Source organism: Amphibalanus amphitrite, unplaced genomic scaffold (genome assembly GCF_019059575.1).
Source record: "Amphibalanus amphitrite isolate SeventyFive unplaced genomic scaffold, NRLGWU_Aamphi_draft 001645F_arrow, whole genome shotgun sequence".
Taxonomy (NCBI): domain Eukaryota; kingdom Metazoa; phylum Arthropoda; class Thecostraca; order Balanomorpha; family Balanidae; genus Amphibalanus; species Amphibalanus amphitrite.
The window spans coordinates 76,498-103,187 of NW_024883138.1; the positions used below are offsets into that span (position 1 = coordinate 76,498).

General features: G+C 48.9%; 2 protein-coding genes across 4 annotated transcripts; one reads left to right on the forward strand and one right to left on the reverse strand.

Annotated features, from left to right (window-relative positions):
- Positions 1-65: 65 nt before the first annotated feature.
- Positions 66-10,917, reverse strand: LOC122374355 (synaptotagmin-1-like). The gene is made up of 9 exons (XM_043353045.1): positions 10,341-10,917; positions 9,281-9,397; positions 8,451-8,566; positions 3,718-3,843; positions 3,217-3,417; positions 2,616-2,768; positions 2,262-2,382; positions 1,871-2,077; positions 66-817 (listed from the first exon to the last, which is right to left on the reverse strand). Exons 1-9 carry the CDS (start codon positions 10,537-10,539, stop codon positions 609-611), a joined length of 1,449 nt encoding a protein of 482 aa, XP_043208980.1. The 5' UTR covers positions 10,540-10,917; the 3' UTR covers positions 66-608.
- Positions 10,918-13,604: 2,687 nt separating this feature from the next.
- Positions 13,605-26,478, forward strand: LOC122374357 (cystathionine gamma-lyase-like). 3 transcript variants are annotated; one of them, XM_043353047.1, is made up of 9 exons: positions 13,623-13,670; positions 14,667-14,676; positions 22,191-22,370; positions 23,169-23,250; positions 23,434-23,639; positions 23,954-24,085; positions 24,555-24,690; positions 25,100-25,566; positions 25,929-26,478. In XM_043353047.1, the coding sequence occupies exons 3-9, from the start codon at positions 22,224-22,226 to the stop codon at positions 25,938-25,940; spliced, it is 1,182 nt and encodes a 393-aa protein (XP_043208982.1). In that variant the 5' UTR covers positions 13,623-13,670; positions 14,667-14,676; positions 22,191-22,223; the 3' UTR covers positions 25,941-26,478. The 3 variants fall into 3 exon arrangements, with proteins under 3 accessions (XP_043208983.1, XP_043208982.1, XP_043208981.1); XM_043353048.1 differs by lacking the exons at positions 13,623-13,670; positions 14,667-14,676 and adding an exon at positions 13,605-13,621 and having other exon boundaries at positions 22,193-22,370; XM_043353046.1 differs by lacking the exons at positions 13,623-13,670; positions 14,667-14,676 and adding an exon at positions 18,737-18,882 and having other exon boundaries at positions 22,193-22,370.
- Positions 26,479-26,690: the final 212 nt, after the last annotated feature.

The following is a 26,690-nucleotide window of genomic DNA, read 5'->3' on the forward strand; positions in this document are numbered from 1 at the left end:
AGATGTAGTGATTTTTCTTCCGATGGTTGTTGAAATGTTCAACTATTACTTTAATAATTTTGGGGTTGATGTTCGACAGTTAGATATATGTATTTATTACCAATATTTGTCGACTATCTGGATGCTAGCGTTCTGGATTTCTATAAGCAAGTTGATGTACATTTTATTTTGCCCGTCGGAGCACATCGTGTTCCATGTTCAGACTTAAACGTCGCCTGACACTCCCCCCAATACCTATGCATCATGATCCAACACAAAAGAATAAGGGGCAAAAGTATGAATGTTGTGGGCGGATTTCGATCTCCAGGCAACGCACCATACATTGTGCCATTTGCCTCCCAAGAACACATCCAGCGAACAATATAGATCACCATTGACAAATGGTCTGCTGTGGGTCTACCGGCGTTCATCCTATAAGGTCATAGCGACATTCGCAGGGCTAGAATAAGTTCATAAATATCGGTTAGATTCACGACACATGAAAACTCGTCATGTCACAACTCACAAGGCAAACTGATTTTCTCGGCCTGTTGAAATAGACGGTTTGTATTCCCCGATGCCATATTTGTTGGCCGGGTTGAGAACCGTTCGTTACATTTGTCATCGTTTCATCGCACCCTCGCTCGCCGATGAGGCGGCGCCGCTACCTCAGACAATGCCACTGGGACACGGTCCGTCTCGGACTCTGCATCATCGATATCCAGTGGGTGACGGCCCGCGTCTCCGCGCACGTGCCGGCCCACGGCCACCTTTCCGACGCAGAGCTCCCTGCGGGACGGCGGCTGGCGGCCCTCCGGCGGATCGTCACCCGGGTCTCCTGGGGAGGTGGCGGGGGTGAGGGCTGGGAGACGGACATGCTGGGAATTATGTGAGTATCCTGGCGGTAATGGCGAAACAGTAACGAGATCATGCTCTAGTGAGTCATTGCCTTGATTTTGAAGTATAAAATGCACTTGAAATTACTTTGCTAGCGTAAAAAAAATCGAAATGGTATTTGCTTTTAATATTTATCTGTAATCATGTCGATCATTACGGAGCGAGCGAAGCGAGCGTAGTCTTTCCTTAGATTAACGGAAATTTCTGAGTATGAGCGGCCGGCCGGCCGGCCGGCCGGCCGGCCGGCCGGCCGGCCGGCCGTGGTCACGCTTTTGCGACGCTTATATCTCAGCAACCACTTGACCGATTTACACGCGGTAATTTTGTAGGGTAGCTTCATTCCTTCTACCAAGTACTGGACTATTCCCGATGCATGTGGGTGACCCCTTATGCACGTGCCACGTGCAAAACGAAGAGGTGTCACTTTTGTAATTGTTGCAATATCTCGGTAACTACTTGGCCGATTGCGCTGAAAGTTGCCATGTAGGTAGGCACCCACTAGGCAATGCATATCCATGTGCCACAGTTGGGGTGCTGCTGCACGTGCGCACGTGCAGGGGTCGATTCCAGATCTCGAGAACGGCTGGACCGATGGCGCTCAAATTTGGCACATGGTTAGGGACCGGTTAGTAGGGTGCCGTGCAAAAGTCAGTTGGGACCCATTTTGCACGTGCGCACGTGCAGGGTGCCGCTTCCAGATCTCGAGAACGGCTGGGCCGATTGTGCTCAAATTTGGCACATCGCTAGAGACCAGTTAGTAGGGTGCCGTGCACAAGTCAGCTGGAGGTACCCCTTCGAAATTTCGCACGTGCAAGGCTCACCCTCTCGCTCGCTCCGTTAGTCGCCCCAAAAGGCGTTATACTGGTGTTAATGTCGATAATCATGTCGATAATCATGCGTTGTAACGAAATACTACTTCATTACTCTTCATTCATGTATCGACATTGATTTTGCACATTGTCCCGTCCCATTGTCCCCCCGCTGCCCGCCGCACCTGAGGCGCCGTTGGAGTTGTGCGCCACCTCCGGCGGCCGGTGGAACACGCACACCAGCACGGTGACCACCTCCAGCTGCGCGAACGGCAGGTCAAACACCACCGTCTCGTCAAAAATCGGAGACGCGCCCGCAGGCTTGGCCGCCGTCTTCTTCTTTTTGATCAGCCGCCCCGACCCGCTCAGCAGGAACGCCCTCACGTACGGACCTGAGGACGTTGAAAATGAACGGCGTCGTAATAGGCAATAAGCATGACGAATAATAGTTATTTCATTATACTGAATCAATTTGTGAAAAAACGAAAGCATTAATGTGTCGAGTTCATCGCTTCATTAAACGTGAATTCATGTTTTTGAATAAGTGAAACTTTTAGCTCGATAACAACCACTCACAGAATTGCTGAATGTCCTCAGTGACCCTGGAGGTCATGAGGGCCGATCCCCGTGATATAGTCAGGGTCAGCCTCTGTGCCGTGGGCAGGTAGCTGAGACCAAACAGCAGCTCGCCGTATGTCTGAAATAACGGTGATATCACGGGCACTGAACAGTGAACAAGGCGGGTTAACGTTTATCGAGGCTCTGTATCCTGTACCTATGCATAAAATAAGTCTGAAGCCATCTACTTATTTTATGATTAAAACTTGCATTATCAATTTTTTGTCACTTTGTCCTTACCCTCCTTCATTAATTATCGGGTCTCATTGACCTCGACACCGAGCTTTTATTGCATCCGTGCGAGTTTCCCACCTTCGAGCTGGGTCGTATGTCTTCGGAGACGGTCTGGATGGCTTCTGAGGTGATGAGTTTCTTCAGGACCCTGAGTGGCTGGGTGACTGAGCCCATCTCCGTGGCGCTGCCGTAGCGGTCCTCATCGAACACGGTCAGCTTCAGGGCGCAGTCCTGAGAGCGCGTCACAGGGCACACAAGGGGGCGGTGATGCCAGAGTGCAATGTTTGGGTGCACGCAGGGCACTAAAGAGTAAAGAGAGACGGTAGTGCACGCTCTACCGTCTAGCTGTGGCGTACAGCGATAGCATGTGTGCTTACCGACAGGCAAAAACATTTTTTACTACAGATGTTACTAAAGTCACGAAGCTGTTTCGTTGGCTTCGAATATATGAGCAAGTAAGCACGCGTCACCAACGGATTTTCCTATTCACTCAGCACTGTATGTAATTCCTTTGTAATACGCATTTACTCCGCTCATTCATTCGGGGCCATTGTCACTGTAAGAAACAAAATTCAGTGCAAACTACAGCTATCCTACGCATCACCACCCTCACGCTATCGCTACATTCCATTGACATCAGTTCACGGCACAAGCACGGTCACCTGCCGTCCGTCCGCACCTTGAGGTCCGGTTTGACGATCTCGGCGCTGAACGTCTGGTTGAAGCTGGGACTCCTGGTGTGGCGCAGGGTGCGCGTGAGGAACTCGCAGACGACCGAGCTGCGGGAGCCGCGCAGCGACCGCTTCTCCCGCAGCAGGGTGACGCGCACGAACGGGTCGCACGTGCCCACATAGTCGCGCGACGGCAGGTCACGGGCCTCCTGGCCAATCACAGCGGCGGGGGGGGGGGAATCGGGGATGTAGGTCACGTGATGATTTGAGCGGGAGGGAGAGGTGCCGGAAACCGGAAACGATTTCTATCAACGTGTAAGGAATGCAAACAATTAACTGTAAACGCTCCACGACGTTCGTTTTTAATATGTGAAGTGAGGGCAATGAGGCAAATGCCACTGACGCTTGATGCGCCGGTGCACACTGCACACAGCACATCAACTTCATCGCCCCACTCCTCAGAGAATCAAGTGACTGGTCTGTGAGCCGGTGAGACGCGGGCAGCTTACCTGCACGTTGATGTGCAGCTTGCCGATCTGCCTGTCTCCGTTGGTCTGATACTGGAGGGAGAAGTTCAGCTGGCCGGCCCCGGACCGCTCCAGTACGGACTCGGATGAACCGCTCAGCGGCGCGCTCTGCGGCACGGCGTTTACACATGAAAAGGGTGTGTCAGGTGTTAGCGTTAATCATTTGCCTTAAGATGTTTGCGTCATTTATTTACCGTAAATAGAGAGTCAGCAAACTATTAACCGATATCTATATTACATGCAGTATATTTCAGACCTTCAACAGTCAGCACTCAGCATGTTAACCCGCGACCGCCTGGGGGTCGGATCCGACCCCCCTCCGTTTTTCTTGAATAACTCATGAACCGCTTACGCTATCAACTGGAAACTTGGCATACCTTCTCCCCCATCAATTTGACGTCTCCTGTGTAATTTTTAACCCGCGCCCCACTGGGGGGGGGGCTATTTATAGCCCCCCTCCCGTTTTTCTGCAATAACTTCCAAACCGCTTGACGGATCGACGCCAAACTTTCAGTACCTTCGGCTGCATCAATTTGACACCTTGTGTCAAAATTTGAACTTCGTAGCTACCATAGGTCGGCCGGAAATGACGTCAGAGTGACGTCATGTTCGTCCGATTTCGACGCAAAACATTGAACCACGGCAATCGCTCCCAAGAGCTCAGTTTTTAAGCTAGATCCAATTTCTTTGCATGAAAGGACTCAGAATTGACCGCGCTATCAAACTGCTATCTCGGATTTTCAAAATTTTAAAAATTTCGAAAATTGTATTTAATAATATTCAAAATTTATATTTTTATATTGTTTTCAAAAAGTTTTTGACTGTTTGAAAAAACCCGAATATATGTAACAGAACGCATAATTATGACTAACTCTAGCAAGTTTTAGCTAAATATCTTCAAAAATGGCCAAGTTATACGCATTATTGCAAAAAATTCACAATTATTAATTTTTCAAATCAATTTTTCAGTACGTATTTGACATCGTACACCAATATAAATGGCACCATCGTGTTCCTGAGCTTAAACTGCATCCAATAGACACCTTTTTTGTTGAAAAATTTTAACTTCAAAATTTGACCTTTTTTGACCTGAAAGTGACCTGACCTAAGCTAAATTCGACTCAAAATGACCTCGAATGACACAGACGACATCAAATTCGAAATCTTTGGCCTAAATGGACCATAAAACATGTGTCACGTGACCGACGCATGATATGATATTTTCGTGACCTGTGATGACCTGAACTTGACCTGAAAATCAAAGTACAAGTTTGCTACCCTTAGAGTATCTAGAGCATCTGTTCACGAGTGTGTGAACCAAAAATGAGCCTGATCTGACTTGTAAGACGGCGGCCAGAGCCCAAAACGTGAACAAGCCGAAATGCTAATAATTTTTACTTTGACCTGACCTGTGACGTCATCGGTGACCTCGAGGTCAATGAAATTAGGTTTCGCTCGACAGTTTTTCCGGGGCTATCAGACGCCGTTTGAATTTTGACGATCGGCCCAGTAGTTTCGGAGTTAGGAGGGGGCTATGAATAGCCCCCCCCCCCAGTAGGGCGTGTTATACACAGACCCCAGTGGGGCGCGGGTTAAGAAAATTTTCCGCATTTTTTTTAGATATATGGATTTTAGTGATGTAACTACATGGCGTTTTCACTTAAAAAGTGGTAAATGTTTAAAAAAATCGCCAAAAATCAAGGTTGAAGCAAATGGCAAATTAAGGACATGAATAGAAGCAGCTCAACAAGTTCTTCAAAATGGCTATCTCGGATTTTTCCATAAAATGCATTTATAACCCCTAAAGTTTCAAAAAACTATATATTTTGGAAAACAGCTATTAAAATCCAAAATTTTGAGAATTTCCAATAACCGGAATATATGTTATAGAGCTCTATTAGAACATTAGACGTCCCAAATTTCAACTTTCTATCTCGATTTTTGATCCCCAAAATGTAAAAAATAGCGCCAACATACATAGGGCATGGTGACGTCATAAGCATTTTCGTGAATTAGAGGCACTTCTGAACATCGCATGTGAAAACAAATGGCACCACTAGATTCCTGGGACAAAGCTCGTCTAGAAAAGTGCATTTTTATGTCAAAAATAAAAGTTGAAAAATTGTCCTTTTTTCTTAGCCCTTGTTTAGTTATGTATGGTATAAACGATTTTTTATGCTTTCAATGCACACTTATCACCAGCACAGTGACTTGGGGTCACATAGGTACATAATACAACCATTACCATCGGATTCGGCGTGAAAAATAAGCCATAACACATGTGTCGCACGCCCATGTAGCAGAAAGTGAAAACCGTGACCTTTCGTGACCTGACCTGACCTTGACCCGTACTTAGTATGACCCCTATACGCACATGGTACCTTCACTAGGTCTTTGAGGTCATTTTTGGTGAGTTTCGAGTAGCAGCTATCGATTCCGCTGTCCGTAAGCCTAATCATGCAAAACCCCTGAATTTGACCCTTGACCTGACCTTGACCCGAAACTTGACCTCAATCTTAAAATCTTAGCCCGCGCCCCACTGGGGTCTGCGTATAACACGCCCTACGGGGGGGGGGGGCTATTCATAGCCCCCTCCTAACTCCGAAACTACTGGGCCGATCGTCAAAATTCAAACGGCGTCTGATAGCCCCGGAAAAACTGTCGAGCGAAACCTAATTTCATTGACCTCGAGGTCACCGATGACGTCACAGGTCAGGTCAAAGTAAAAATTATTAGCATTTTGGCTTGTTCACGTTTTGGGCTCTGGCCGCCGTCTTACAAGTCAGATCAGGCTCATTTTTGGTTCACACACTCGTGAACAGATGCTCTAGATACCTACTCTAAGGGTAGCAAACTTGTACTTTGATTTTCAGGTCAAGTTCAGGTCATCACAGGTCACGAAAATAATATCATCCGTCGGTCACGGTGACACATGTTTTATGGTCCATTTAGACGACAAATTTCGAATTTGATGTCGTCTGTGTCATTCGAGGTCATTTTGAGGCAAATTTAGCTTAGGTCAAGTCACTTTCAGGTCAAAAAAGGTCAAATTTTGAATTTTAAATTTTTCAACAAAAATGTGTATACTGGATGCAGTTTGAGCTCAGGAACACGATGGTGCTATTTATATTGGCGTGCAATGTCAAATTCGTGCTGAAAAATTGATTTAGAAAATTAATAGGTAATTCTGAATTTTTTGCAATAATGCGTATAACTTGGCCATTTTTGAAGATATTTAGCTAAAACTTGCTAGAGTTAGTCATAATAATGCGTTCTATCACATATATTCCGGTTTTTTCGAAAAGTCAAAAAAATTGAAAAAATGTAAAAATATAAATTTTGAATTTTATTATATAATTATACAATTTTCGAAATTTTCAAAATTTCGAAAATCCGAGATAGCAGTTTGACAGCGCAGTCTATTCTGAGTCCTCTCATGCAAAGAAATTGGATCTAGCTTAAAAACTGAGCCCTTGGAAGCGATTGCCGTGGTTCAATGTTTTGCGTCGAAATCGGCCGAACATTACGTCACTCTGACGTCATTTCCGGCCGACCTATGGTAGGTAGAGGTACGAAGTTCAAATTTTGACAAAAGGTGTCAAATTGATGCAGCCGAAGGTACTGAAAGTTTAGCGTCGATACGTCAAGCGGTTTGGAAGTTATCTTAGAAAAACGGGAGGGGGGGGGCTATGAATAGCCCCCCCCCCCCAGTGGGGCGCGGGTTAAGAGTGCTTTGGGAAGGTCTCGTAGAGACCTTTCGAACGCCGCCTCGCGGGGCTCGATACGACCATTGGTTCTCGAGATAACAGGGGGGGGGGTCGGATCCGACCCCCCCCCCCCCCGGCTGTCGTGGGTACGGAAATAGCCCAGGCGGTGCCTTTGGCATCAGCCTATAGGCGTAAACAATTACCTAATGGCATTATATACATGTCGCAAAGTTAAGCGAGTGTCTGATGTTTCACAAAATGTTGATGATTTTTTAACGGGCTCAATCACTTTAATCACTAACACGATGCCATTCCTATATAACACGAAATATATAGTCTACGATACGTCATATATTATTTGTTCCGTTCCTTTATGAACGAAATATAATACCTGACCTAATATTTCATCACACATTCTATATTGTTCTGTCACAGATAACCACTCTGTTTTATACCGCAAACACGACCAGCACTCGTGTTTCACGTCTGCAAATCCAGTAGCGGCGGAACACCTTCAATTAAGGGGGGGGGGGCACTGCCGACTTTTGGTCCCATTCTTCCCATGCAACGCCCATAGGGTTAATGTTAAAATGCAAAAATCAAAGGGGGCACGGTGCCCCGGTACCCTCCCTGTTCCGCCGCCTATGTGCAAATCGTGTGGCCTGTATAACGTGCATCGCAGTATAAACGGCGTCACGATATCTGCACGATTGCCTCATACCTACCAGTCATCTGTTATCATGGTGTGATCGGTGGCATGCCGTGTTACGTTTTTCTGTCATGGTAAAGCAATAAGTGGCGATCATAATTGTTTATAATATTGCGACCCTTGTGAGGTTGCCTGTCTTCTAGCGAGACGTAAATGGACCGCGAGTTGTCACTCAGCATGTCAGCACGTGACACTCCTCGCTCCAGTGTCACCCGACTCACGCCAGTGTCAAATTTTACCGTGCCGACTCTCGTGTCATGTCAGTGCCATTGTCAGCGTGTCACTCGTGCTGCACTCACCCTGAACGAGGCGAGTGTCGGGGTCGGAGAGTGTCGTCCGCTGTCCGACATGGACGAGTAGGTCGAGTCCCGGCCGCGCGACTGCAGGCTGAGACCGTCCAAAAGACCCGTCCTCTCTGCAGGGGAGAACGGGAGGCTATGCAGGACATAGACAGGAGACAGAATAGAAATATGTTGCAGAAAACGAGCGGTTATACGCGATACAGACAGGAGGCAGAACAGTCTTATTGCTGCAGACAACGAGCGGTTATATACGGACAGGAGACAACGACATATGTATAGCTGCAGAGGACAAGTTTGCTATATGGTACGGACAGGAGACACAGCAGCCATATTGGCAGGTTCGTCCGTTGACATTTTTGTTGAGACGCCAGGGCCCCATTCTTGCCTATTGTGTGCGGATACATGGACGCTAGGCCCCGCTGATATGCCATGCGCCAACTATAGATATGAGGCTGGGGTATCGTGTCAATACTGCTGGGTGAAGAAAGCAACATGACCGCAAATAATGGGGCCAGCGTTATCGGTTACTTACATACGTCAGTAGCGAATTTACGCAGGAGAGCTTGGTTAGCGCGCTTTCAGCGCGAGCTCCGTTGAAACATTAGACACAGGCCCGACTAACCGGGCGTGTGTTATTACGCTTTTTAATTGCTTATCACATATACAAAAAAAAAAACCACTTAAGAAAAAACAAGTAATTAATACGAATATAATCGTGAATCTAAAATGTAAAACATCCCAGCTAAAATCGTTTACAAAATAACGTTTAAAGGTGAGCTGCTCTTAGTCAGGACAGCAGGCCTGGTGTGACAGACGGCGGCGTTTACCGGGTCGTTTTTTGGGCGGCCTCGGTGTGTCCAGGTCATCCCTCGACTGACTTCGGCTGTTTCCGAGGTTCCGGGACGACGACAGCGAGCCGGGCCGGCTCCCCAGCGAGCACTCATCTGCCGATGATAAAAAGCAGGCAGGGTCATTTATCGCGAATGACTCATTATTTGGAAATAAGTGTTTTTAATAATCAAAAAAAAAAATATCCACTTGAATAGCATTGATCTGTTTCTCAGTGAAACAAAACAAAGAATGATCAGGTAGCAACCGCATTTTTTTTGCGCCAAGTGAATGAAAAGGCAGTGAATAAAACGGAGATTAACGGTTCACCCATTTCTAAGAACATAGCGAAGACCGAGCGAACGATGGATATGTTACTTGTTGCTGCATTGCTACTTTTTATTCTTGTTGAACATCATTTTTTATTCTTTTTTACCTACTGTCTCTGGAATTTTAATCCAGCTTTGTATGCTCCCTTGTGGTAAGAGCGCCTCTGAGACGGTGCCATGCTATGACTTCACTGCCTATTAATATGCATGCATAGTATAATGCCTAAGAAAGAAATGCGATGGTTTTGAAAAAGGCGGTTTATGTTTTGAGTTTTGACAGTATATGGCACGCTGTTAAGATTAATGATGCCACGTAGAGTTCAAGGTCTGCATATGCTCCAAGAAGAAAAAAGCTTAATGTCATTGTAGACCAGCTGTAGCATGCGGGGCGTGCGCCACATGTTTTATGGGGACATTCCATTCACACCACTATGGGGCCGCTAAGGGGGGGGGGGGGGCATGGTACCCACGCCACCCATTTACCTAATACCCGACTTTCATGCCTACGGCACTGCATGAAAGGAAATGAGCGCACGATCCTGTGAGCTGAGACAGTTTTCTGCGCCTGAAACGTGAACGCTGATTTCTTTATATCTACAGAACTATATATCAAGCAGCGCATGGTGAGTCTCTCGCTGAAGTTGTCCACAATGGGCTAATACGGTAAAATGACCATTGTGGTCAACACGCCCTAAAGGCCCAATTAACTAACTAACGTAGCGTTCCGCACCTTTGTAGAGGACGGTGTGCAGGGGGCACACCTCTCCGACCAGACAGACCACGAGCAGCACGATCAGCAGCACGGCGCCGGCGCTGCCCACGATGATCAGCAGCTTCTCCTCGTTGGTCAGCCCGCTGATGAAGTCGAGGGTCAGCGCGTCGCCGCCGCCGCCGCTGCCGTCCCCGCTGGTGCTGAGAACTGCAGCCATCCCCGGCGCAGCGCCGCATCACGCACCAGGGCCGCGCATGTCACTGGGTCGGGGTGACCTCGCGACAGGTCATGCTGAGTCAGGATGTTAGTCAACGGCGAGCGGTAGATGTTTGCTGATCAGCGAAATTCACGGCAGACAGTAGCTGTGGTGCGCCTGAATGTGTTGATGCTGCTCCAAGCCAGTCCACGCTGAATGGTAGCACACCCGCCCGAGCCAGGTCACGCCAGGTCACGGTACACGGGCCGGAGGTGCCGGTCCGTCAGCTCAGAGTCACGGCAGGGCAGCCGGAACCGCGCACCACTGACGCCTTCGGGCCGCGGCGGGTGACGGGCGGCACCGAGGCCTGTCGGCCGGCCCAGCTGCGGCTGTGACCGAACCACCTGTATGTACGACACACACGGCTACAGTCGAACCCCGCGGCTACAGTCGAGCCCCGTCCGTCACTGGCGCCTGGCCGTCACAGCTGCGGCGTTGCCAATGTGGTTACGGCGCAGGTGGCATTTGCATTTTGCAGCGCTGTAAGTTCACGGCGGAAACACAGAGGAGGGGTCTTGCTGAACTGATTGGGTCTCTCTAAACCGATGGGTCTCCCTGATCTGCTGGGTCTCACTAAATTAACTGCCGGTGGACAGGCTTGTGAACAAACTAGTGGATCAACAGGCGCTCACTCTGACCGAGAACTGAGCGTGGAGCGTTCGTGGCCCGACCCCGGTCACCTCCGCAGTACTGTTGACGCCACTGCTGAGTCAGAGCTGCCGCGCTGTCGAACTGTGACAACTCAGGGTCGGCAGCCACCTGTCGGTCTCACCCCGGCGCCCCAAGAGGTGTCGCGGGCCGGGCGGTCTTGCAACTGCCAGCTGTACCTACTTACAAGCTCTTTTTACGATCCTTCTGATGAGTCAGTTTCCTGGCCTCGTTAGCCCTCAGGTGTTAGCCTCTCGGCTCGTTGCAAAGTTTCTCCACCTCTCACCGTCCTTCTTCGATCCTCTCACCGCCCTTATTCGATCCTCTCCCCGTCCTTTTTTATCCTCTCACCGCCCTTATTCGATCCTCTCACCGCCCTTATTCGGTTCTCTCGGTGTCCTCCCGTGGTTCTGCCGTTCTCCTGCGGTACTCCTCGCGTCCTCCCGGCACCCCCGACAGCACCACACCCTCGCCCGACCAACAATGAACACCGCAGTGGCATGGATGCCACAGGCTCGGCAACAACAGCCCGAACCGCCCCTATGGCTCGGCTCGGCCGCCCGCATCATTACCCCACATGGAAGGGACATTAACCCACTGCGACCAGACTGAGCCGTCAGTCTCCGGTCGAGCCCAAACATTGTTTGTCGCGGGAAACATAAGCCATGCCGGGATCTCGATTAGTGGCAAAACAAGTTTATTAGATGTTCTGGAGCCCGTATGGTGTTGTATGCCGGCGTCTATTCCAATGAAAATTTAGCTTTTTTGTCTTGGGCTCGGCTGAAAATAATAATTGAAACTTAACCAACTAATGTTGGTAAAACGTCTAAAATAGTTGTCGAAGTACGTACATCTGGGCAAAATAGTAAATAAATACCTACTGCCATACAGCTAACAGCTGTGTCATCGACCGTTAGTAAACACAGAACACGTCGTGTCAGCGTTAGGCCTAACCGATAACGCCGGGATTTGAATATTGTATCTAATAATTGCAGTTTCGCCCAAACATTCACAAAGCGTAAAATATTACAGCTTTCCGAAACGTTGTTAGAACGCTCCATAGTCCATAGACATGGGAATGCTTTCAAATAAATTATTATTATCGGCTAACGGTGCAGACGGCAGCTGGTCCTGCGTCTAACCAAGTTTCCTTTCGTCTAACTAGCTGGGGCACCGATGAGGCCGGTAGCCGACCGACAGTTTAGTGGCTGGCCAAACGGACTGGCTCCGGTTGCTCGGGTCGCGTCAGCCGTCACCTCTCGATCGAGACCGGAGACGGACGAGAGTAGGTAAAGCCATCTATAGAGCCTAGAGGAAGACCCGTCATGGAGACGAGAGAGGCGGATCAAACGGACGCCATGTGTCAACTGCCAGCGCGCGAGGCGAGGTGAGGGCGACAAACTAGTGTGCTGTCTGTTCTCATTCTTTCTCTAGCCGTCGGCACGAAGGTATACAAACAGAGCCAGTGGCGCGGGAACTTCTTCCAGACGGGGGGGGGGCTGCACCATAATAGAGATCATTGATCAACCTCGGGTACCCCCCAGATCTAGTTTTCTCAACGATTTTATGCCATTTTTCACACATTGGCCGTTTCAACGAGAAAAACGAAAACATTTACCGTTTTGGCAACCTATCCGCGCTTATGTATGAATCTATGAAATTATGTTCGTAGATTTCCGATTTCGATTCGGGATTCCTCCAGTTGAAGGGGCTCAAAATACATTACGAGCCCCCCAGCCGAAAAGTTGGAGGGGCTCAGCTCAGCCCCCGCTAGCCCCCCCCCCCCCCCGGTTCCCGCGCCACTGAACAGAGTGGTACGAGATTGCACAATTCAATTGAGCCAGCGCCGGCCGGCACCGACGGTGACGACTGACGATGGTGGTCGGAGCCAAGGCCCTAAAGTCGGAGCAAGATTACTTTTTTGTTCAAACTTTGCCAAATTACGGTAATTCAAGGAAAATTGATACCAAATCCTCCATATCAGCTACCAGATTAGCCATTTGCTGCGCACTTGTTTCATTCAAAACCTTATTTGTGTGTTTTTTTCAACAATGTCTTTCATAGGAATCGTTGACGTCATTGAATGATGAGGTATTTCCTGGGAAATTTCTGATAAATGAGCTCAATTATGCGGTACCTTCAATTTGAAATTTGATTTTTTGTTGTTTGTTGGAAAAATGTCGTATTTGATCAAACTTTTCACTTGCAAATTTTTGTCATATGTGGATAAGATTTTCTTATTCTAATCGACGATTGGCTTAAAAACAGACGTCATAGACGTAAATATATTTCAACTGAAGCGTAATCAAATGAAATGTGGCCGTCTGCTAGACATGCGAGAGCCAGGCCAGAGCTTTTGCTGATCACCGGTGCATTCCAATTCCGCTTATAATCGGTAAAGAAGGGCAATTGATCAAAATAATTTCACGTAACTCATCATCCTAATTCCTACAGGGTGTTTCACTAAAAGTGTCAAAAAGTAAAAGGTCCTTATGCACATAATAACAATGTTTTCTATGGACATTTGCACATCATTCTATCCGCGATTGTTGGACATTTGAATATATAAAATGATATCACCGTCACTCAAACCTATTCCACATATCCGCCGCTTCTTTTGATGCACCGTTTCGGCACGTGTCCGGAGGTGCCTCACAGCCCGTTTTCATCTTCAGCGTCCAGACTGTCGGCAAAGCCTTGCATTGTGCTCTTCAGCTCCAAAAGTGATGCGACTTAAGTCTTCCTCAGCTCTGCGAGAGCTACTGACCAAAACCAGAAGGCTAGCGTGACAGATCGGGGCCTCGCGCTGGCCAGGGGCGGGCGGTGAGGCAGCTGATTATTCGGCCAGGGAACGGAACGGAACTTCTGGTCCAGCCAGTTCTTGGTGGCTACAGCTGTTACAGTGGTTGTTTCTGATAAATTGGGGGCTTGGCTATTTCTGATGTTGAAATAAGCTTCTTGTTATCTTAAAAGGCCCTAAAAAAAGACCCTGACCTTTTCAACGATTTCCGCCGAGAGGTGGGGGCGACCCGCCTTTTTTTTGGACTGGAGCCGGCATCAAAGGAACCCTTTTAAACCTCTCAAGAAGCCCTTTGAAACTTTTATAATCTGGGTCGTAGCGAGGTGAGAGAGTGAAACGTTTCCTGAAAAGTCGGCGTACGGTTTCAATGTTTCTGATAGCACCAAATGTAAGTGTAATCCACCGCTCCCGTTGCGGTGTAAATAACCTGTTCTTGTTCTGTATAAGGAAAAAACGACTAGTAACTTTGGCCTCCTGCCCTCGCTCCGTATGAGTGTAAGATATATCTTAAGTGGCCAAAGCATAAATGTCCAAAAATTTGCAACAAAGCCACGTGCACAACCACGTGCTTTGCGTATTTTATATATCTTTAATAAGCATTTTCTTTTTGACACTTTTAGTGAAACACCCTGTAGCTCAAGCTGTTTATACAGGTGAGAAGTTGGATTGATGTTAGCTCTCAGCAGTGAGCCTCAATATTCAGGTTTCGAAGTTTGAACTCAACGTTAAATGTCATGTCAAATCATGTCATACATATACTTTGTAATTTATTGTTACTCTCACAATATTGTATTATTTCAACATGACTGATGTTATTGAAAAGTTGCCCTCTGCTCCAACTCCACATTGACAGGTTAATATCGATGATGTCAATGCACGCTTCGCTTGTTTGTGGTAATCAGAATAGCATCTACTACTAAAGTGTAAAATGTTTAGTGGTTAATTATCTGCCCAATTTCTGAGCAATAAAATAAGTGGTAGGTACTGCTTCTCCCACTCAGTACTGGATTAAAAGACAAAACCATTACCATTGCAACAATGTCTCTCCCTTGTCTGCCACAATCTAGGCAACCTTGTCCCCATGGCCCATAGGTACCACTTCATAAGTCCTTATGTCAATGTCAGCTTTCATTCATACTTTGTAGCCATGGGCAGATAACTAGGGGGCACAGATAATGACTTTTGCATCATTAGTTTTGCATTTTCTGTTGAATTTGAATTAATATTCTGTATAGCTTTTGCTTTGTGATTAGTTATGAGACAGCAACCATGGGCAGATCTAATTGGTTGTGTCTGGGTTTTTGGTGTGGTGGTGACCAAGTTTTTGGTCATTTTGTGGATAAAAATTGGATTTTTTTTTGTTGGTAGCAAATAAGCATGGTGGGGTTGGACTGGAGATGTCAATCGGATACCAATTTTTTGGTATACCAATACCAAACCAATACCAACTTGGTTTTTCAATTTGGTATTTCAAGGCGAGTGCATTTGGTATTTTGTTGGTATTATGAATCCTCACTAACGTAAAAGAGGCTGGAATTTTGGTAAAAAGTTGGTATTTTCCTCATATTCCCAAGTCAGTTCGGTTTCGGTATTTTTCCATGGATATTTTTGGTGTTTGGTTTGGTATTGGTATCACGATTTTCCGTAATTGACATCACTTGGTTGGACACATTCTGATCTTGGCGAATTTAGACCTGCCATTGTATGTATGTTAGTGACCGATTGTGGTGGAAAAGCTTGTTCATCTGCTAGTTTGCCAGTAGTTCTCAGTTCCCGTCAGTCGCTATAGATGACGCCACTGCTGCCCGGCCTGTGGGACTCGCCGTCACCCATCCCCGCTCACCCGACCCCGGCCGGATGTGCCGGGTCAGGTCACTGGCGGGGTAACCAGGCTGATTACCACGGTCACCGGGCGGATCAGAGCAGTTACGACCGCGTTCCATCGCTGGTTAGCGGGGTGGAGTCCAGTTCCGCTGCTGGACGCTGCGAGCTCACCATGATTCAGCGGTGTCCCGCCGCGATGATCTGGGCGGATGGGTCGGGGAGGGGGAGGGTGGTGTCCCCTCCCTGGAACGCTGTGGGTCTGGCTGCGTTATGTCTGTATCATCGTGACGAGAGCCAGGATGGCAGACCAGGCCATCTCGTAATGTTCCCCGAAATGGAAGGGCTTTATGCTGTGTCTTTATCTCCCTGTACGTAACCATTGGTGCCTGGGCGTGGAGTTTGGAGTGTGCTTTTGTAGAATTCCCACTATTTTTGAATGTTGAAGGCAGTTGAAGCTTTTCCTGGCCACCATTCTAGCCCGTGTCCGGACAAAATTTCGTCTGACATTTTTTCGTCGGACAGTTTTTCGTCCGCAGATATTCGTCCGACTTTTTTTCGTCTCGCATTTTTTCGTCTGTACATTTTTTCGTCTGTGCATTTTTTCGTCTGTACATTTTTTCGTCTGTACATTTTTTCGTCCGGACATTTCTTCGTTCGTATATTTTTTCGTCTGTACATATTTTCGTCCGGACATTTTTTCGTTCAATAAATTTTACGTCTGTGCACCCAAGGTTGAATGAAAACATACTACAATGCTATTCAACTGTGAGGCAAATGACGTCATAATAATACTCGGGGCGAAGCAGTGCAGTGCCGAAGGCAATGCCTTAGGAGAGATTACAGGCAATGGTAAGTCAAATATTTTTAGGTTAAGTGGTTGTGTATCTGGCTTCAGGCCGAAGGCCTGAAGCCTGGTGCATAACCACTTAACCTAAAAATATTTGACTTACCATTGCTTGCAATCTATTCATGCAAGTAACTTTTTCCTTATCCCCCGGTAGGCAAACATCAGTAGGTAAGGTTAGGTAAGGTTAGGTTAGATTAGATTAGGTTAGGTTAGGTTAGGTTAGGTTAGGTTAGGTTACGTTACGTTAAAATTGTAGACGAAAAAATGTCCGCGGACGAAAAGTTGCACAGACGAAAAAATATACGAACGAAAAAATGTCCGGACGAAAAAATGTACAAACGAAAAAATGTACCGACGAAAAAATGCACGGACGAAAATTTGTACAGACGAAAAAATGCGAGACGAAAAAAAGTCGGACGAAAATCTGCGGACGAAAAATTGTCCGACGAAAATCTGCTGGACGAAAAACCGTCATGGAATCATTCTAGCCGGCGTAAACTTTCCTTACCAAAAACCGCTCCGCTTGACGGAGCCAAATCTCCTCATTAAGTTTTTGTTTGTGAACCTGTAAATGTGGCGATTGAATGCTTTCCGAATAATTTGATAATTAACTTTTGCATGTTTTCAGGTTGGGAGGTCGCATTCCATCCAATCATGGCCAGTCCGTGCTTTTTTTGTGGACCCTCCCATGAAATCGCTTGGCGTAGGCGTCGCTCGCCCCTCCTGAAGCCGGTTGGATTTCATCCGAGCGTGGGGCAGCTCCGCGCATCTCTGCCCTCCCATGAGTGGTACTGTGTGGTGGCGGGCGCGGGTCGGGTGACACCTCCTGATACCCTGTCCCGACCTCAGGCCGGCTCGTGTTTCGGTGTGATCGAGCAGGCGACAGTCAGACGATACAGGCCGATGGTGTTCACAGACTGCTTCAGAGTTCAGACGGAAGTCGATACGGGTCTATATGGACGGCAGACTGAACCGGTAAACGATGCTCAATGCTAAGAGCTGATTTGGGGTCGAGGGCCCGTGGTCTTTCTCTATTCTGCGCTCAGAGGCTCGTCTAATCTACCAATTTTCCTAGATGTGATCCCCATCGATCTACCCATTCTAACTTGAACTGAAGACTTTTGACTGGGAGGCCGTTGATCAAACTTCCTAATATTCATCACTGGACAGCGGCACAAGGTGATCACCTACACTACATCCCTTCTTCATTCTACCCCTTTGTATCAAAGCTACCCGGAAATACTTCGACGGGGCTTCGGTCTATTCTTCCGACTAGTCTCACCTCACCATCCTCCGGGCTTCCAGCTCTAGCCTGACCGCCCGGTATCGTTTACGGTCCAGTAGTGATGAGGTCATTGTCATGAATTCAGGCGTTGTCCACGTGTTATTTATTCGCATGATAAACAACATGCCACAACTCACAGAGAAATGTGAGACCCTGAACTAAAAAAAAAATGTTACAATAGTATAGAGGGGCATTTAGTCCTTGGATTTACAGGGCCTTAATGTGTACGGTCTCTTTAGAACGGAAAGCGGAGATGCCTCATGTCAACTGTGTGGGGTGCGCCCGGCTACACATGAGGCACTGGGACTTGTCAATAACAACACTTAAAGGTCAAGGCAACACATTTTAGTAAAACATCTGATCATAGCTTATTTGAGCTGGCGATAATGCTCATACGAAATCATGACATATTTTCGCGAACACCCTGTACTCGCCCGGTTTGCGCTGATTTGGTGACGCTGTGCCCTCTCCCGGGGCCGGGTTATTGACCCGAGCTGCAGTGTTGCAGAACTCGCCTGCCGACGGCCGTATAAACCTTTTGCACCTGTAGAGGCGCCAGGTAGCGCCGGGCACTACATCGCTGTCCGACGGACCAGCGCGGCGGCCTCCTGGGGCACTTCTGTGGTATGTCCCCTGGATTTGTGCTGTGGGCGAATTGCATTGGGGACTAACTTGTGAAGCTCGCCAGCCCGCAGGGCAGACGGCAGTCGGCGCCCTTTACGTCTACGCCCGCTCCGACGGGGTTGTACGAGGGTGACGTCACATGACGTCACACGCTGGCGGCCGTGCCCCCGTCGGCGTGGCCGGTCTATATAGTTGGCAGCCGACCAGCCGGTCGTTCTCAGTCGTACCGACAGCGGCGCCGCGTGGGACGAGAACGCGAGAGGCACCTCATTCCAGGTCGGTTTGTGCTCAGCGAGTTCTTCCCTTGGATTTTATCGGATGGATTGTTTGTATTTCGCGCACGACGTTTTAACGCTTCAAATTGACCCTTGCTTTTTGGTTACCGATATTCAATGCTTTACTCAACTGCATACCATATGGGTTGTGCTCTTGTAACGCAGCATTTGTTCTTCCTAATTGCAGTAGGACATTTGCCTAGCCTAGCCACCGTTCTTTCTGCTCCATTTTCTATTCGCTGCAGCAGCGCAGCGTATCGCTCGTCAGCTGCTTTTTTTTTTCTCGCGGCGCGGTCGTTTTACAACAGGTCCGTATCGCGTCACCTCATTGTAGCGCCATTGACCTACTCGCAGGTTAGAGATACAAGGTGTCGTCCTGTTTCCGTCGACACAGCTGTACAGTGTACAGGTCACGCAGCAATCCACCCCCTTCTCTCGTCCCTCTCACATTAGCATCTGCGGACGGGACACGGCATTCTGGCAGACTCAGCTGCCGAATGATGTTTGTAGAGGGCTGGGACTGCTTTCGTCTGAAACTACGGGATTCTAGTTGCAAGGCTAATTGTTTGCTCAGTCTCAACTAAAATGTGCTCGATTGTAGAAATTTTCACTTATTTGCACGGATTTCCTGTCGGATTCAGAATCAGGGGCATCTTTTTTGGGTATCCTTTTTGTCGGGGGTGCATGTGCAATTTTTTGTGCCTTGTTAGTTGCTGCACTCTATCACACACTCGGCGCAGAAATTCAGGTCGTTTTCAGGTCGGTCAAAGACGACTTCAAATCACGGCCTTTAATCTCAATATCGCTCGAGTCCTCACACTTGTTCACAGGCTAGGCTCAATCACTTGATCTACCTTCTACCGGTCGCGGCACACAGGCGCGTTCCCAGCTGAAAATATAGGTGATCCCAGGCCGGTGTGAGGGGGAGGGGTTGGTCACGCCACCGCGTCTCTCGCCCCGCGTGTTTGACCAGCTGGCTGTGACTAGTGGTGTCAATCGGAACTTGAATTTTCGGAATTCCGATTTTGTCCAATGTCCAATTCGGAATTCGGTTGGACAATGACAGCAGGCTTTGGACAACTTTGGACAATCGCTTGCTACACCTCAACATTTTTATAAAGTAATCGTGTTTAACATTGATTGGCTATTAGAAAACTCAGCTTTCGATATGATTAACACTTTTGAGCTGGTAATGGTACATTAAAAGCAAATTAAATAACAGTGTTGAGTGTAAACTATTGCGTAGGTGTCGGACATCTTTGGACAAATGGCTGGTTTGGACATTTTTGGACGGACAGTCGACGTAAGTATTGGACATTGGACGGACATTGGACACACGTTTTCTGAAATTGACACCACTAGCTGTGACCCGTCTCTGGGTCGGAGTCGGGGGGAGGGGGTGGGGGAGGGTCACCACGCGGCGTCCGCCCCCCCCCCCCCCCCCGGCGGCTGGCGGGGCTCACTGGACATCTGCTCGTCCGGCGCCTCGACTTTAGTGAGATACGCCCCATTCCCAAACGTTACGACATTTCAGTGTTTAGGCGAACCATCTCGGGTTTCATTTCTTTCGCAAGGTTTCCATTGAACGCGGAGGATAGCCCAGCTCCGACTGCACGCTGGTGTTGATGACCCCGGGTTTTGTCTGGTCACCATCAGAGTACCAGACACAGCGCGTCTGGTCGTCGCCTGTTCTCGCGCCGGGATGACCTGTGGGCTATCTTCTACAGGGGCGCACTTTTGAAGCCCTCGTTTGCGCACGTGCGAGGCTGCACTGCAGCTGCACTTTATGACCTGTCGAGTTATTCTGTTTTGTGAGCAGTTCTGACAGTGACAGAATCGAGCAAAGTTAGTTATCGGCTGTCAAAAGATCTATCGAACCGTGGACAGAAGCTGCCGTACCTATTTCAGCGCCGTTTGCCATTTTACTGCCCGCCTCGCCGCTGCTGTCGCCTGCCGGTGACACAATCATTGCACACTTTGTGCGCACCACACAATGAGGTGTCTGTTCAGTATCATTGGCGGGATATTTCCATTTAAAATTAAGCAATCCAGTCAACATATCGCCATCCCATCACTCGACACTTCTCGACATAAACATTTACACATCACGTCAGCACGGTTCGAATGTCGTGTGTCCTGTGTGTCCCCTCTCAGTGCCAGGGGCAGGTGCTGTTTTGTTGTAGGCGTGTAACATGTGCCAGGGCTCTCGCGGTGCTCCCGTCCGGGAGGAGTGTCCCACCACGGTGGTCTGTGTGTGATGCGGATCAACATGTCATGGCGAGGGGGCGTGTCTCGGTCCGGGCGGTCACTTTCAGACAGATGACATGCGCGCTTTTTTGACAGCTTTCTGTTTGTGGACGAGCAAAAACGAATTTCAACAAATATACATGCTATTCGTTAGCATGTATTTTTGTCTCGAAATCGATCACTGCTTATTTATCTTACCTACTAAACATCACCGTGCTAAACATAAGCGTTCACTTAAAGGTTTCAGCTCTGACAAAGAACAAATCTGTCTTCATTCGGCAGCATGCGCTTGCTACGAACATGGCTTATAAAGACATCTGTCTCTGTGCAGCTGTAATGCCCAGTGGCGGATCCAGGGGGGGGGGGGCAAAATGGGCATTTGCCCCCCCCCCCCAAACGGCATAATTTTAACATTACGCCTATGGACGATGCATGGAAAGAATCGATAAATTTTATGGTTTGCCCCCCCCCCCCCAAAAAAAAAAAAAAAACTCTGAGCTGGATCCGCCTCTAGTAATGCCATATACCATCCGAGCCCCGCCGCTGCGTCTACTGGCGGTATGATGAAGGGTGCCGGTGAACAGTCTGCTCCATTCTGGGACGGAGCAGACCCGCAGAAACACGTGTGTGCGCGCCAGTGTTTAGACAGTGGGCGCATGTGGACCTCGCGGTGGCCGGCGGGGCGGGTCGACCACCGCTGTGGCCTGTTCGGGTGGAAAACTACCGGTAGCGGGTCACGACAGGGACGAACAGCTGTGACACCCGAGGGGGCGGGGTCTGACACCGGGAGGGCGGGGTGTGTGACACCCGAGGGGGCGTGGCAGGTGACCCCGTGACCGATCCCGACAGGCTCGTGTTGTAAAACCGACTACATGCCTCTTGAGTCTTGTGGCTGCGGTCTGTTGGTGATTGTGCGCTGTGATCCATTATAAACACCTACTCCTCTGAATAATTTGCAGATTTGTTTTCTCTGACCCTGACCTTCTGTCGGTGTAAGTTGAACGTTGACCAGTCGTGTCACCCCGCCGCTCTCCGTTGACCCCCCCTCCCCCTCTCTCCCCCAGGTCACACACACCCCACTCACACGCAGCCACCATGGAGGGTTTCCTGCCGCTGGACACGACGTTCGCCACGCGCGCCTGTCACATGGGCCAGGAGCCGGAGCAGTGGACTTCGATGGCCGTGGTGCCGCCCATCTCCATGGCCACCACGTTCAAACAGGACGCGCCCGCCGAGCACCGGGTAAGAGGGGGAGGGGGTTACAAATGAAGAGGCAGGGGTATCGAATGGGGGAGGGGTAGAGCACCTTGGGTATTTTGGGTAGGCTAGGACTGGGATGGTGTCTTTATGAAACTAAGGTTGATGAGAGGGGGGGGGCTGTAAAGATAGTTGGGACCGGCGAACGCTACTTTTAAGGGTTAATAATTATTAATATTATTATTAGTGTTACGTGTGTCCAGTTTACATTAGAACAGAACTTCATATTTGACAGTGACGTTGTGTGTACGTTTGTTTGTTGTTCGAAGACAGTAAGGACGAAGCGGTATATCAATGCTGTCATTTTAGAATGTCTAACGCATGTGTCATTCACAAATCAGTGCGTACTTTAATCGTTCGTATCTCTGCTCGTCCTCTGTGGATTATTTACAAACGCACAGACATAAACAGACTTGATATGAACACTGAACAGGCTACTTTCGTCGGTGGCGTGACCTTCCTGCTATTACGGTATCCATCACTGATGACGTAACATTCTTTTGAGACAGACAAATTGCTTTTGAGGCCAACTATTGCGTTCCAACCAAGTTGTGACCATCCACTTCCAACAGCAGTTGCAGTGTGCCCTTCTGCTAACTTTCCTTTCTTCTCCATTTTCCATCGAGATCTCAGCGGAAAAGGTGCTTGACAATCTGGTTTATATCCACTCCGTCTTGACAGCGGACTGTTTATTCTTTATAGCCTAGGCTCGTGTACACATTGATTAAGGGGTTTCACAAATTAATGCGGGACGTGTTTGGAACTGAGCTTTGGTCCCGGCAGGGTTTCGAGTACTCTCGCAGCGGCAACCCGACCCGTGATGCCATGGAAAAGTGCTTCGCCTCCCTGGAAAAGGCCAAATACGGTAAGTGTCGTTCAACTCCTCGCCGTGTTTCTATATAATCGAGCTTTGGAGTGTTGAGATTTAATCATTCCACGAAGGTGACCTTCTTCGTCTTTTCATTCCATTTGCCGATGCATGCGGACAGCTCAACAATTTTACATTCACATATTCATGAAAATCCCTATGACTTCAATTTCTCCCCAGGCATGGCGTTCGCGTCCGGTCTGGCCGCTACCACGACCATCGTCCACATGCTGAGCAGCGGAGACCACATCGTCTCAATGGACGATCTGTATGGCGGCACGAACCGCTACCTGAGCAAGGTGGCGTGCCGGATGGGCGTGCAGGCGACCTTTGTGGACGCCTCCGACCCGCAGAAGGTGGCCGACGCCATCACCGACAAGACAAGGGTGAGAGAGAGAGAGTGGGGAGAAGTCGGGCGATAGAGAGGGAGGATTCAGGTAACTTCAAACGGCCTGTGGCACTTGGGACTGTTCGGATAGTTATTCTCTTGGAATGTGTTATAATCTTAACTCCCAAGCAGAGTATTTGATATTCATTACATTTGTTACCGCTTCACATAGACCAGTAAATAGTGTAACATATGTGGCACCGATCGATCAAACAAGTGATCTCAACTTATACTTAATTTTTAAACGACATCCGCTTTGTCCCACCACCCGTTGCCGCTGCTGACGGCCATCCCTGCTCTCCGCTTACCCAGCTGGTGTGGGTCGAGTCACCGACCAACCCGACCATGAAGCTGGTGGACATCGCAGCCATGGCCGCTGTGGTGAAGAAGCACCCCAACGTGCGACTGGTGGTCGACAACACGTTCATGTCCTCCTACTGCCAGGTGAGCGACGACCAGAGTCTGCGCAGCGGCAGAAAACACGTAGGTAGGCGGGTGAAGGCTGTAAAGAATCAAGAATAAAAAATCGAGGTTGTATGACTCTAGAAGAGGACGTCGAGGTCTTGTTATATAAATATTGCAGTGTTGACTGATGTGCATTTTGATGGTACGTGACTTCGAGTTCGACTTGGTTAGGCAAATGTAGTTGGGCTGAGTGGGTGTAGTTTTTATCACGTGTTTGCGTTGTTGCTGAGTCATTGTTGTTGAGTCAATAGCAACGCATTGTGGGCTTATCCTATCATCAACAGTCTAACACTTCCAATGTAAATGGTTGTCATATCAACGCTTCAGGACATTCACTTCTAGCATCTGCACTCTGCAGTAACTCACACTCTTCTGACCTCCCTTCGACCTCACCGCTGCGCCCCCCCCCCCCGTTCCCCGTCTCACCCTATCTGCCCACCGCCGGCAGCAACCGCTGACGCTGGGCGCCGACATTGTGATGCACTCGGCCACCAAGTACATGAACGGCCACACAGACGTGGTGATGGGACTGGTGGCCACCAACCGGGAGGACGTGCACGAACAGCTGCGCTTCCTGCAGAACGGTGAGCGGGCCGCGCGCTGCGGGTGTGGTGTGGGGTGGGGTTGGATTGTGAGGTAGACATGTTGACAGGCCAGATTCTTGATGTTGGGTGGGGTTGTGGTGCATCTGTTTTTTTCACTTTTTGTATTGCTTTATTGATGTGTGAATGTGTGCAACTTGTTATAATATAAACAATTGTTTTTGTTGATCAAAATAATCAAATCTAGAGGGATTTAATTACGTTTTGGATTCACAGTGCTTGCACATCGCCAATGCTTGATAATTGATATCGATCTTAGAGTCCCTGTACTTGCTTGTTGTGATTATTCTTCGAACTTTGACCCAATTCGACACCATAAAAGCTCAGCGGATTACTTTCTGAATCTGATCTAACCATTCGCTGACCGTTCGATCCCCGCTTACTTTTGCAGCGATCGGCCCGGTGCCGTCTCCGTTCGACTGTTTCCTGGTGAACCGCTCGCTGAAGACGCTCGCGCTGCGTATGCGCCAGCACGGCGCCTCATCCGTGGCCGTGGCCAAGTTCCTCGAGTCCCACCCTGCCGTCGAGAAGGTGCTGCACCCGGGCCTGCCGTCGCACCCGCAGCACGAGCTGGCGCGCCGCCAGACCATGGGCTGCTCGGGCATGTTCAGCTTCTACATCAAGGGCGGCCTGACCGAGAGCCGGGCCTTCTTCAAGAACATCAAGATCATCACGCTGGCGGAGAGCCTGGGCGGGTATGAGTCGCTGGCGGAGCTGCCCTGCGTGATGACCCACGCCTCAGTGGACGCGGCCGACCGCGAGCGTCTGGGCATCACGGACTCTCTGATCCGGGTCAGCGTCGGCCTGGAGGACGCACAGGACCTGATGAACGACCTCGACCAGGCGCTCAGAGCCGCCGTGAGTTTGATTTGTCGTCCTGAGGGGAATGGTCTGCCAATGATGTGACAAGGGAAGGGCTCCGACGATTAGGATGTTGACTTTGATTCTGTATTCGTTCTTATTTTATATCAAAACTTTCAGGTAACAATGTCAATCTGCTAATAATATGTGAGATAACGTTTCACGGTTCCAGAATGGGCTTTTTGCTGATCACTTGATCTTATATCACGAAACGGCTGCTGACTGTTCCCATCCTTTATCATAGTTTAGGGTATTCAGGAGCTGATTGATCGCAACGTCCATATTCTGCTTGTGTCCGTCCTAAGTAATTGTCACCCAGTGTTTTCACTGTGCCTTGACAGTGACCTTTGTGTTGGCAGGTATCGGTCTGAACGGCGCAGCTGTGGCCGGCCCTCTCTGGCGCCCCTCAGGCTCCCCAGGGCGCCCCTCTGCCGGTCGTGGGCCGACCCGACCGGCTCCCCTCAGGCTCAGGCACGGGCCTTCACGGCACCCGTGGTGGTCCTTTCTTCACCTATGGCTACTGCGTAGTCGGCGTGCCATCCAAAAGGCGTCCATCACCGCACGTATTGTACGGAACCTGCGACGGGAGTGTGGGGTGTGTGGGTGCACCGGTGCCATTTCGAGTCGTGTGTTTTCGTATCTCTGTTTCTACGGGGCATTTAGAACACGACGGCGTGTGATCTGAGTGTGATGGTGGATGCCGCGTTTCCTTTTTCGACAATATTTTATGAGATGTGTCTAGTCATCGAAAATGATTTATTATACGTATCTCAAAACGAGCCAGTTCAAATGTATTGTTCTTGTTGATTTGGGTCGTTACTCGTTGCTTTTGCACTCGTTGATTTAAATTGTTTATCAGGATTTACTGTGTGGATATTTTGCGACATGGAAATGCAGCCGTTCACCTTGTTTACTGTCTCCGAGTTGTTGGCCATCGCTGTGCTGAATCAGAGAGGTTTTGATAGTTATCAACCGTCCAAATCAGCTCGCTGTGCGGATGATGTCGCCGTCCGTTGCACTCCGTGTACTGAACATCCCGTTTCCGTCAAGTCATGGCTAGCCTGATTGGGTTACAGTATGAGCTGCAGAATAGCGGTACGTCTGGAGTCTAAGACTGAGAC

Excerpts from the sequence above, each read along its gene's own strand:
- LOC122374355 (XM_043353045.1), bottom strand. The coding sequence starts at position 10,539 with ATGGCTGCAGTTCTCAGCACCAGCGGGGACGGCAGCGGCGGCGGCGGC. Across the intron at positions 3,844-8,450 it reads CGACACTCGCCTCGTTCAGG|AGCGCGCCGCTGAGCGGTTC; the intron begins GTGAGTGCAGCA and ends GCCGTGCCGCAG. Across the intron at positions 818-1,870 it reads CAACTCCAACGGCGCCTCAG|GAGACCCGGGTGACGATCCG; the intron begins GTGCGGCGGGCA and ends CCACCTCCCCAG.
- LOC122374357 (XM_043353046.1), top strand. The coding sequence starts at position 18,746 with ATGACGTCACACGCTGGCGGCCGTGCCCCCGTCGGCGTGGCCGGTCTA. Across the intron at positions 18,883-22,192 it reads CGAGAGGCACCTCATTCCAG|GTCACACACACCCCACTCAC; the intron begins GTCGGTTTGTGC and ends TCTCTCCCCCAG. Across the intron at positions 24,691-25,099 it reads GCTGCGCTTCCTGCAGAACG|CGATCGGCCCGGTGCCGTCT; the intron begins GTGAGCGGGCCG and ends TTACTTTTGCAG.